The sequence below is a fragment of the Oncorhynchus kisutch genome, linkage group LG19, assembly GCF_002021735.2.
Source record: "Oncorhynchus kisutch isolate 150728-3 linkage group LG19, Okis_V2, whole genome shotgun sequence".
In the NCBI taxonomy this organism is placed as follows: Eukaryota; Metazoa; Chordata; class Actinopteri; order Salmoniformes; family Salmonidae; genus Oncorhynchus; species Oncorhynchus kisutch.
In genome coordinates, this window is record NC_034192.2 from 45462719 (window position 1) to 45474122 (window position 11404).

Here is an 11404-nt window from a genome sequence, read left to right on the forward strand (position 1 = left end):
AAAAAAGGAGAGATTTTTGGGAAGAAGGGCAGATTTATTAAAAGTGATGTGCTGTATGTGAGACAAGAGAGAAGACAAGAGACGAGGAGAGGAAGGAGGAGAGAGGAAGGAGGGAAAACAGAGCATGGGGAGGAGAGATGGACTCATGGATGGGAGGAGGAGGAGGACAGAGTAGAGTGAACCAGATGCTGTTGGGAGTAGGAGGCAGTGGAGGGAGAGGAATGAGTGGAGGGATAGGCCTCGGCTTCTGTGACGGTGCTGGGAGAATGATGGGCTTGTGCGGCACGGTAAGGGTGCCCCTCCACTGTTTGTAAAAACAAGACCATCACACTCCATCTTGCGCTCCTGCAAGAGCCAGGGCTCGCGGCTGATTAATGGCACCGGCCGACTGAATTGGCTGGCTGGGTTGACAGCAGCGCTTGGACTCCCTGGTGGGTAGTAGTGGGGGAGGCTGCCTCACTGGCAGGCCCCGCTCAAGCCCAGTGATAGGATGGAAAATAGAGTTAGCCCTAGCACTAGCTAAAGCAGACCAGATAGCGATACCGCTAGCTAAAGCAGACAAACCTGTAAAGGCCCTGCCCCACTGTGTCTAGATAAGCCACGACCAAGTTAATCAGGGTTGTGCTGATTGGGGTACCATTTTCTTCCGTTTTTGTGCCTAATGAACACAACCCAGGTTTTCAGCACAGTCCAGGGTTGCCTGAGAATTCAAATTCAGCTCCAGCACCAACCAACCACACAGACACTCAATTCCACTAGTTCCCTGTTTCTGAAATTCCTCTCTCTAATTTGTCTGCTGAGGGAGCTTCTGCATTAGCGGTTGAGCATTGAGAGGCTGCAGCAACAATTTAGATGTAATCTTGATAATTTAGTGTTTGGCTGGTAGAATGGAAAATTAATATGGAGAGCAATTAGAAAACAGCAATTCCACTGTCACAGATAGGGACTGGCACTTCGAGTGCAGGAACGCAGGGGCTTGGTTTGTGGTGCATGAGGAGTAATGTCAGACAGACAGAGACAGAGACAGACAGACAGACAGACAGACAGACAGACAGACAGACAGACAGACAGACAGACAGACAGACAGACAGACAGACAGACAGACAGACAGACAGAGACAGGCAGGCAGACAGAGACAGACAGACAGACAGAGACAGACAGACAGAGACAGACCAGACCAGACCAGACCAGACCAGACAGAGACAGACAGAGACAGACAGAGACAGACAGAGACAGACAGACAGAGACAGACAAGACCAGACAGACAGACAGACAGACAGACAGACAGACAGACAGACAGACAGACAGACAGACAGACAGACAGACAGACAGACAGACAGAGACAGACAGAGACAAGACCAGACAGACATACAGACATGGAGGAGGAGAGGCGGCCTGCCACCAGCCTTGTCCTTAAAGGGGTCAGCGGGTGGATAACTGCTCTGTTGATTTCATTCTCATTTCATACCAGTCAGCCACAACCAGCACCACTCATGCAGCGATGTGAAAGAGAGAAAACTAAATGGCAACCTTGGCGGTTTGCTCTTTCGCTCTCTCAGAGACTATTATTTTGTCCTCTCGCAAAGATAATCTTCAAATGCATTGTTTCAGCAATTGGACACAGACAGCAATATCAATGATGGCATGTGGGTGAAACAACAACCACAGACTGACAGTAGAAAGTAAAGCTTTTTGAGGGCAAAATAAATGAAAAGTTGAAAATATCCCCAAGTTATGAGTTTGCCAGAGTAGCGTCTGATGAATGATTTGGACATGATATCGTCTGATGATTTCCTTTATTTTGGGTCAGCATAAAGTGTTGCCACGGTATTATTGGGTTATTGTAATCATTATAAATTGCTCTAATCATTGCTAAATAAAGTGGTCTTACCCATAGGGAGACTATTAGTATATCCAATTATCTTGAAGCATATATCCTCATCCACCTTTTTCTAATACTACTTTTTATAGAATCTTACTGCTCTAAATTCCTTTTAGGGCTCATCGTTCAGCAAACCCAAACTGACTGAATGGTGTCATACAGAAGATCTCACAGCCCTATGGCCGCAATTAAGCCCTCCAATAGAAACAGAGTGTGCGTAGTCTCCAGAATCTGGGTTTGCATCAAGTCACTGGCTTTCTAGTCAGGACATTACTCTGCCTTCCTCCCCCTCATGTTGTAGGATTACATCACTGTTTTGAACCTGGAGGATCTCTTGTTGAACTTTTTGGAGGGAAAACTGTGTTTGTTTCTCAAGTGAGACCACATTACCCTGCCAAACAGGAAGAGTTTAGGGGGTAGAGTATTTTCTCCATGTGATAAAAATACTTCCCTTATGTCTTCACTGTTAGGATATTTCATCCTTAGCCGTTCACCGATTCAGATGATTCTCTCACTTTTGCTACATTAGCCACAAACAAATAGCCCCTCCAGGTGTGCGACTAGGGAGGATCGTTAAAGCCCACTAGCAACGGTAAACTGAGGGATGGCTGTGCAAGGCTCATAGAGCCACCCACTGACTTCCTATCTGTCGAGACCTAAGGTTGTAACTCCTTCCCGTGAATGAGGATGGGGACAGGAAGTGAGGTGATTGAATGAGCGAGGCTACTAGTGCATAAATACAGCCGAGGATGCTGGAGTGAGGGGGAACAGGTGGGCTCTCTTCTTCATGCTGATGTAAACTGATGTTATTCCAGGTAAAACACAGACGATATCTACCAGGAAATTACGGCTTTTGAATTTGAAGTGGCAATATTTATTAATCGCCAACACCGGTCGACGTGTGCATAAGGTAATACATATTTAAAGTGCTCCCCAAAGCCTTTGATACTTTTTGGAACTCCCAATTCGGAATTAAAAGCACAACATTTCCGATTTGTCAGCAGTGGTGAGGGACTTGGATCCTTGTGATTTTGTTATTTTCCCCTTCTCTCCATTTAACTCAATTTCTATTTCAAATCTGGAATGACTGAAAAACACAGGCGAGCTTCCGGCTCCCGACGGAGTGCCCTCAGTAATTAATAGGTATTAAATCCTAGTTAGGAAATGTTCCTACTGATATAGAACCGCTCTGTACTTGAAGTCTTTTTCCCGTAACTGATTAGCAAGCTTATTTTCCTGATGACTTTCAATAGGCATTCACAGCAGGAGGGTGCCTCCTTCTTGGTCTTCCTCTTGGCTTGTGGTGTTTCAGACCTCGGCAGAGCTATAAAGAGCTTTTAATTGCTTTGTTTGTGAGCATTAGATTTAGCTTCTTTCGATTTTTCCCAGTAAGAGATTGGGCTTTGTCAGGGGTTGACCGATGGCCCGTCGCTCTCCTTTCTTTTCAATGTTGTTCTGTCGTCTTCTAGGGGACCTTTGACAACGACATCTGCTTGTGTGGTGAGCCTCTAAGCAGAGGCAGGATGTGAATGTTCTGTTGATAGCGCTCAGGCTTTCAGAACGATGTCAGTTACAACAGAACCGCTCTCTCTCCGGAGATCCCTCTAAAGGAAGAGGGTGAGAAAAGGGGTTTATTCACTGCTGTTGCATGGACGGCTCTGTATAAAGCGTAGTGTTTGATTATGTCTTCTTTGTGTCCTGAGACCATTCAGTCCGGCTGCGGGAAAACAAGTTTCAAATCTATCAATCCAAGTCCCTTGGAAAAGAAGGAAGAGCCTCATAAGAGAGCAGAAGTTTTGAAGGGGAGATTGGGATTGTGCAATATGCCAGGTGTTCTCTAACCAGTCTCTTGATGCCAGGTGTTCTCTAACCAGTCTCTTGATGCCAGGTGTTCTATAACCAGTCTCTTGGTGCCAGGTGTTCTCTAACCAGTCTCTTGATGCCAGGTGTTCTCTAACCAGTCTCTTGATGCCAGGTGTTCTCTAACCAGTCTCTTGATGCCCGGTGTTCTATAACCAGTCTCTTGGTGCCAGGTGTTCTATAACCAGTCTCTTGATGCCAGGTATTCTATAACCAGTCTCTTGGTGCCAGGTGTTCTATAACCAGTCTCTTGGTGCCAGGTGTTCTATAACCAGTCTCTTGATGCCAGGTGTTCTATAACCAGTCTCTTGATGCCAGGTGTTCTATAACCAGTCTCTTGATGCCAGGTGTTCTATAACCAGTATCTTGATGCCAGGTGTTCTATAACCAGTCTCTTGATGCCAGGTGTTCTATAACAAGTCTCTTGATGCCAGGTGTTCTATAACCAGTCTCTTGATGCCAGGTGTTCTATAACCAGTCTCTTGATGCCAGGTGTTCTATAACCAGTCTCTGCCACGAGCAGTATGGATAATGGTAAAACTCAACCCCTTGTTGCCATGGTGATAACATTGACTATTGGTGATGAAAATCCCCTTTCAAGATGTGGACTTGAGTGTGTTCACAGGCCCTGGTAATTACAGACAAAACTTTGGCCACTTGAGCCACCAGTCGATCCAGAGCTTTATTTTCTATTCTTTTTTAATTTCACAATTTTCCCCTGTACACATCGAAGTGTGTGGGCGGGAGCGGGTATGGATGTGCGTATGAAGAGACGAAGGGAGTGAGGGAGGATGTGGCCAGAGTACGCAGACACAGTCAATATGTGTCAAGGTACACAAACCTACACACACACACAGCAAAGCTCAAGGTAATCGTTTAGCACAGCTCTCCCATGAAACATTCATGATGGAATTGACGTTGGTCACCCATGGTCCTGGCTACCCGCTTGGCCTCTTGAGCTCTAGTGTCCCTGGTCATGAACGACCCCCATAATCCTATACTGAGATCAGCCATAGCATGGTTCAAATGGCCCACTAACCCAGCCAGTCATTCAGTCGTGTCAGTCTCATCAGATCACAGTTTATGAGGGAGACAGCTTCGGCAGCCTTGTCCCTGGAAGGCAATCTTTAAATATAGATTGGCACACCCAAAGCAGAGGTGCCCCTCAGAGTGCAGAAAAGAGGGGAAGAAAACAGATAATTAGTGATTTTAATTAGGTGATCTGTCAAGCTGCGAGTGCCAGATCTAAACGTGTGGTGTGCTGAGGGTCGATGGCAATTCCTTCCCACAATCCCTTCCTGTCACCTTGGGCCTCTCTTGTGGGAGGAGGGCCCGTTGCCCCTAGGAGGCGAGGACCAATCGGGAGGATGAATGGTTAAGGTAAACGACTGTCTATTTGGCCTGTAACATGGTAGCTACGGTATACTGTAGATATTATTCATGTTATATTCAGTCTTTTTTCACAAATGCGACATCCTTTGATTCTCATGACAACACTTGCCCTTGACATGTGTTCAATATGTCTCTATAAACCCATTATTTGCCTGCTTTGTGAGTGGGTGTGATTTGGTGAGAGGCTAACACTCTTTGATGGTATTCGTAAACACGAGGGCATCTTGAATGTGCCCTTGTTAGGTTATCAGTCCAGATGGCCAATAATCAAATATGTATGGATTCAAAGGCCTCAGCATCAAGTACTCACTCGACTGGCCTACGGATAAAAATCCTAAATACAGTTCTTACTTAGATAACAAAGGCAGAGAGAAGAGGACGACAGCTCTTCAGTTCCTGACAAAGAGTGCTTGGCTCTTTTTGTTGTTGTTCTAATGATACAAACATCGTCCTGAAAGCCCTTCCCTCCAACACAAAGGATATGTAGTAATACAGACTTTTTGTCAGCATTAAAACATCATTAGATATTTATAACTCAGCCGCAGATGACAGACTGAGCTAGATGAACTAGGCAGCGATATGGCAACGCAGCTGGTGTCTCTTAGTGGTAATATTTAAACCCTGGCTTTCATCAAGTGTTGCTACAGAAAACCCAATTATGCATGAGCTGGAAATGGACTTTGATTTAACAATGCGTCCTTTAATTGACGCATTAGAAGTGCCTCAAACTTGCAGATCTCTATTCGTCTGGAAGTAACGGCAAGTCTTGTAGTCTTCTGTAAACGGCAAGAACACCAGACATGAGAGAGAAATTACCCACAGAAAATATGAACTGGGGATGTTTGGGTTCCAACAAACTTTGCTTAATTTTTAAAAAGTCTCTGACATGAAGTTAAATAAAATGAAAGGACCTGAAAGAATTCATGGTGAAATCCATGAAAGCAAAGTGTCAATGAGTTACAGTCCTGGCAAATCGGCCAGTTCAACAGACAAATCTAACCATTCCCTTTTATTTCACCCTCCCCCTTCTTCCCTCTCTCTGCAGACCCCAGCGAAGGCTTCCACTGCCAGGAAGAGTGTCGTATCCTGGGCCATTCGGACCGCTGCTGGATGCCCCGTGTGCCTGGTCCGGCCCGCGGCAAGTCGCCTGAGCATGGCCACCCACGTAACAACGTCATTGCCCTGTCTATTGAGGCCACCACCGTAGATGTGCCCCACTACGAGGACTGTGGCACCGGCACCATCAAAAGGACTTTTGCCACCTTCGGCAAGGATGGCCCAGAAGACCCCGAGCGGGGTGAGCTAAAGGGCAACAAGCGGACAATGATGGAGTCTCAGGTGTGCAGCCCCAAGGCCAACGGCGGCGCCGTGCGCGAGGCGGGCAACGGGCGCGAAGCAGCCAGTCCCATCACCTCCCCTGTGCACCTGAAGAGCCCGCTGGCCAAGGTGCCATCCGGCTACAACACGCTCAGGTGCCGTGGCGCCGAGCGCATTGCCAACCACAGCATGCTGCGGCAGCCCGAGGGGAAGGACAGCGAGCCGGCCGTCCGGGAGATCAACACTCTCCTCCACGACGGCAGCCATCTTGAGAAGGAGTCTCCCAGCAGCAAGCGCCTGAAGGACATTGTGCTCTAACGGGCCTCAGGGGAGCCTACTCACACACATACACACATACACACACACACACACACACACACACACACAGTGTAAACAAACACACATATATATATATATATATATACACACATACTCCGCCATAGCTGTGTGTACGCAGGTGAAAGTCAAGCCGATGAAAGAAAGAAAGAGAGAGAAAGACACAACTTGAGCGTAGTATACAGTATTAAGGACAAAGCCCAGATGTGAAATATTACTGGAAAATGCTGAGCTTCATGTTGTGTTCCTCCAGAAAAGTGAAGGCCGTGGATGTGGCTTTGTTGTAGTCGCAGTACTTTTCTTGTTTGGTTTTCCGTTCGTTTTCTGCAGCCAGTGGACAGGCAGGTTGCTGTTGACTGTGTGACTTGCCCCTTCGGCCGGATTCTGCCTCTCCCCTGTTCACATTTAGGACCTGACACCTACGGTGACGGATAAAACAAAGTACAGAACTTTATGCCTTTTGACTGTTTTTGCGTCACTAACTGAGATTGCCTTCTTTGGTTTTGTCTCGGCTGCCAAATTGACTCCTCATTTCCTTTGTAAAGCTCCCCACAGTGCAACAGATGGAGACAGACAGACATGCACATGATTCTTCTTCTGTGAACCATTGCCTCTATGTGCATCTTGAACAGTGGTCCGTAGTGAAGACGGAGGAGGGAAGGAACACATTCCCAGTCTCATTTTCTTCTCGGTCTGATAAGAGAAGTATTCTCTGTATACACCCCCCCCCCCCCCCCCCCCCCCCCCCCCCCCACTGGAGGACATCCCAGTGTCACCAGACTGTGAGGTCTGCACAGTATTTATGCTTTATCACTGATGGAGCTTAATGAACTCTTGCTATCTGCCCAGGCACCCCCAACACTGGGAAGTGGGACAGACTTTCGACTGAGCTATGAGGAAGATAAAAAAATACTTATTGCTTTTGAAATCTCCTGTGCCCATTCTTGATTGTAGCCAGTGGAGCACAATTAGAACTTTGTGCTCTGGTCTTGTACTTTTTCTGACTTTTGACTATGGGGCTAGGATAGAAGGGATCGTCACTCACGTCTTGCTATGTGAAACTCTGTATAGGGTTTACTATTATCATTTTTAATAACCTGTTGTTATGTGACAATCCCTTTAATGTTTTGTTTCAAGAGTAAAAAAATAATAAAAATAAACATTGGTGTTCAACTGAAGCTACAGTAGCGTTGTTACACAAACAAAAACAAAAAAACATATGCCAAAATATATTTTATAAATAATTTAAAAATGTATAATGAGAATATTTAATTCCGTGTAGTTATTTTATCAGTAAGTTATACTTGAAATTAACTGGCTTTTGTTTATTTGGCATTTTTTTAATGATTATGATTATTTTTCAAAATGAACTTGGTTTTTTGTTTTTGTTTACTGTGTTACCCCTGGCAACTGTTGACTTGCAGTCTACCTTGTTGTAAAGAGTTTCTTATTGGTCAGTTCTTGTGCCATCAAGTTTCTGTGTGGACAAATAGAAAATGTAAAAATACAAAAAAAATATTGCAATTTCAGCACCAATAGTAGTGTGTCAGTTCAATGAGCTTAGAGTGAGATAGCAAAATAAACCAAAAAAGAAGCAAACAAAACCGTAAAGATTGCTTAATCTTAATATTTAAGTAAGAAGATGGTTAAGCTAGTTTTTTAAGCTAGTGAGATAATTCCACCTATTTCTGTGTGTCTGTTTTTGGACTAAGGTTTCCTGCTAGTTCCTCACCTCAGAACTGGCCTTAGTGATATGAACCAGAGAATAGGCCCTGTCAACACTTCAAGTAAGAGACTAAAGGTGAAGGTATGCAGACAAGCTTTGCTCAACTGCTGTGCCATCATGTATCATCTCCTTTGAATTGAGTCTGAAAATATATTTAAGAACAGCAAGACAAACCTTTCAGTCATGACCAAACAGATTTGGTGGAATCGTATGTTTAAAGGAAATTAAGTTCTTCAAAGAACCATCTTGCAAATCAGCAATGCGGTTTTCAGTTGCTTTACAGTTAAACTATGTACAACATGGAAAATTGTAAATGAAAAAAGGACAAAATGACATAGAATGAAATAGATCTTGTAGCTGAATGTTTTTGCTTGTCTCACCCATGGCTTCTGGCAACATGAACATCGGAATAATCACTGAATGTATACAGCAGCTTATTATTAAACTATTAAATGTTCTCCACTTTGTTTCCTTGTTTTCCTGAGTGTATGAGAGAGGAAGTCATCTTCGAGAACATACTCCTCGATATGACCATCAAATACCTCATAATGAAATAAATGCACGTTGAAACGAGGAGAGAGAAAGAGAGAGGAGAGTGTGTGCATTGTTGTAAATTAATGAGCATGACCACGACCCAGCATATTGCAATTATCCATTTTTAAATTATCTTTTGTCTTGCCATAATTCATTCAAATCTATAATGTGATCTGAATATCGTCTGGAAGGCTTCCTTGAAAATGGCATGACGGTGCATAGAGTGATGACTATTAAATCTATCATGATAAAATGGAAATGAACAGTTTCTGTTCAGGCTCGCTCACAAGGCGCAATTAGGATTCCAGGCAGGTGCTGATGCTGCTCTCTCATTATAAGTGCTCTGTGACATCATTTTTAAATATCCCGATTGACTAATTTGAGCAAATAAATGAGGAAGGGCCACCAGTATCAGGTGATGGACGGTAACTACACATCAAGCTGGCTAAGCAAGGAAGTCTTTAGGGACTGCTCCAGCCAAAGTGTCTATTTCTAATGTCTGAGACCTTTTCATTTGCAGGAGTGGGTGATGCATACCATTTTAGAGGCATTGAACATTCCCTAGCTCTTCTTTAGATATCATGAAACAGATTTTGATGCCTGTGAAGCCTTGCGTTGCCATTCCTTTTACATTAGGTGAGTGAGTATTGCACATTTACAGCCAGGAACATGTCATTTTGGCAGTATTTTCTCTTAATGAACCATATTGATTAGCTGCCTTGATGCATTAAAACTCTGAAATAATTTTAACACGCATTTTGTTACGTTCCCCAGTAAGAAAACCAAAATGTGTCTCTCAAACAGAAAGGGGAACTAACAAAGATTCACTGAAAACCAAAATGAAAGGAGGGGTTTGGAAAAACACTCATGGAGGTGTCCACTGAAAATTGACCAGCATCAAGAACTGGCATGTAAAGACACCCACCATGAGTGTCCACTAAATTTCCCCAAGAAGAGGCAAACACAATTAAAACCTACACCAAACTTAGACACGAATCAAACCGAAAAGGTGCCGCAAAATAAAATCAAGGAAATCTGACAAAGGAATGTTTTTTAACTCAAAAATGGCATGACAACTAAAGGTGTTTATCCTCCACATCTCTCAAAACAACCAGAGCACTGGGCCAGCCACTCTTAAATATCACCTGTGCCAGCACAGGAGAAACAACTTTCCACTAACGAGATGACAAACCAGCACAGGTGTAACACATAATGACTAACGAGGTGACACCAAATGGCGTGCCAACATGCAACCTCGAAACACAAATGGAATAACCAAAACTTGTAACACCTTCTGCTTTAAGACATCAAATATATCCTATATTTTTGATAAAAACAAGTTTGCTCACCACTAACAGAAAGCAACTTCCATTACACAGCGTGATCAATTAAAATGCTTCGCTACTTAAAAATGGGTTACCTCCAATATAAAAACATGGTGTCTACTGGCTTTCAACAATTAAATATAAGACAAAACACACACTTATTTTGTAAATATACATATTTTCTACCATCTTTTTGTATTTTGGCCTTTTATTTCTATAGTTGTGAAAAACTCAAGTACTCTTTTATAACTCTCATCCCCTTGGACCGAGCCCAAACAAAACAAAACTAATCTCCATAACAGCAAAAACCTACAGTCATAATTGTGAGCCAGGGCTAAACACTGACTAAACACAATACCTATTGACTGCCCACACTTGAAAAACAATCGGCAACCAAGTTGACCTTACCACGGACATTTCTGATTTCCAGATACTATGGATTTCCAGGGGAATCCATAGTAACTTTCTTCTCGTGAGGAAAGTTACCACCTCACTGAGGAGCTACTCTCTCTTTCAGGGTTCAGCTGATAGGCATGTTGTAGGATCGGAGCCGGGTCCCCATCGTCAATGTCATGCTTTAGTACATTTGTCTGGGTTGGCACATCCGAGAATAAACCATGATATTGTAAGAACAGTGTTGCATTTTTCCTTCCGAGACAAGTGTGCTGTTATGTCTACTCCCACTTTCCTGCTCTGGTGCTCGATGTCACTGGTCTACTAACCACCAGTCCTGGCAACCCATCTTTACGCACACCTACGCCCTATCATCAGTCACACCTGGACTTCATTACTACCTTCATTTCTTACCATTTATCTAGCACTCTGTTTTGTCAGTCATCAGGTAGTATTGTTTGTGTTTTCATGTCAGACGTTGCGCTTGTTTTGTATCGGTCCATATCGTTCCATGGTCTTTCTCATTAAACTCACTAACTGAACCTGCTTCCTGACTCCCTGCGTTATCGCATGTGATGTTGTGGCTACAGCGTCCCTGAGTCACGTCCATGACAACCCGCATCCCTTGGTTCTTCTCAG

General features: G+C 44.0%; 1 protein-coding gene across 6 annotated transcripts in view; it reads left to right on the forward strand.

Annotated features, from left to right (window-relative positions):
* Positions 1-8980, forward strand: part of pcdh19 (protocadherin 19) — a 91573-nt gene extending 82593 nt beyond the window's left edge. For all 6 annotated transcript variants that reach the window (XM_031797776.1, XM_020453171.2, XM_031797778.1 and 3 more), the window contains exon 5: positions 6180-8980. In XM_031797776.1, coding sequence (XP_031653636.1) covers positions 6180-6769 — 590 coding nt within the window. In that variant the 3' untranslated portion in view covers positions 6770-8980. The remainder of the gene's footprint in view (positions 1-6179) is intronic.
* Positions 8981-11404: the final 2424 nt, after the last annotated feature.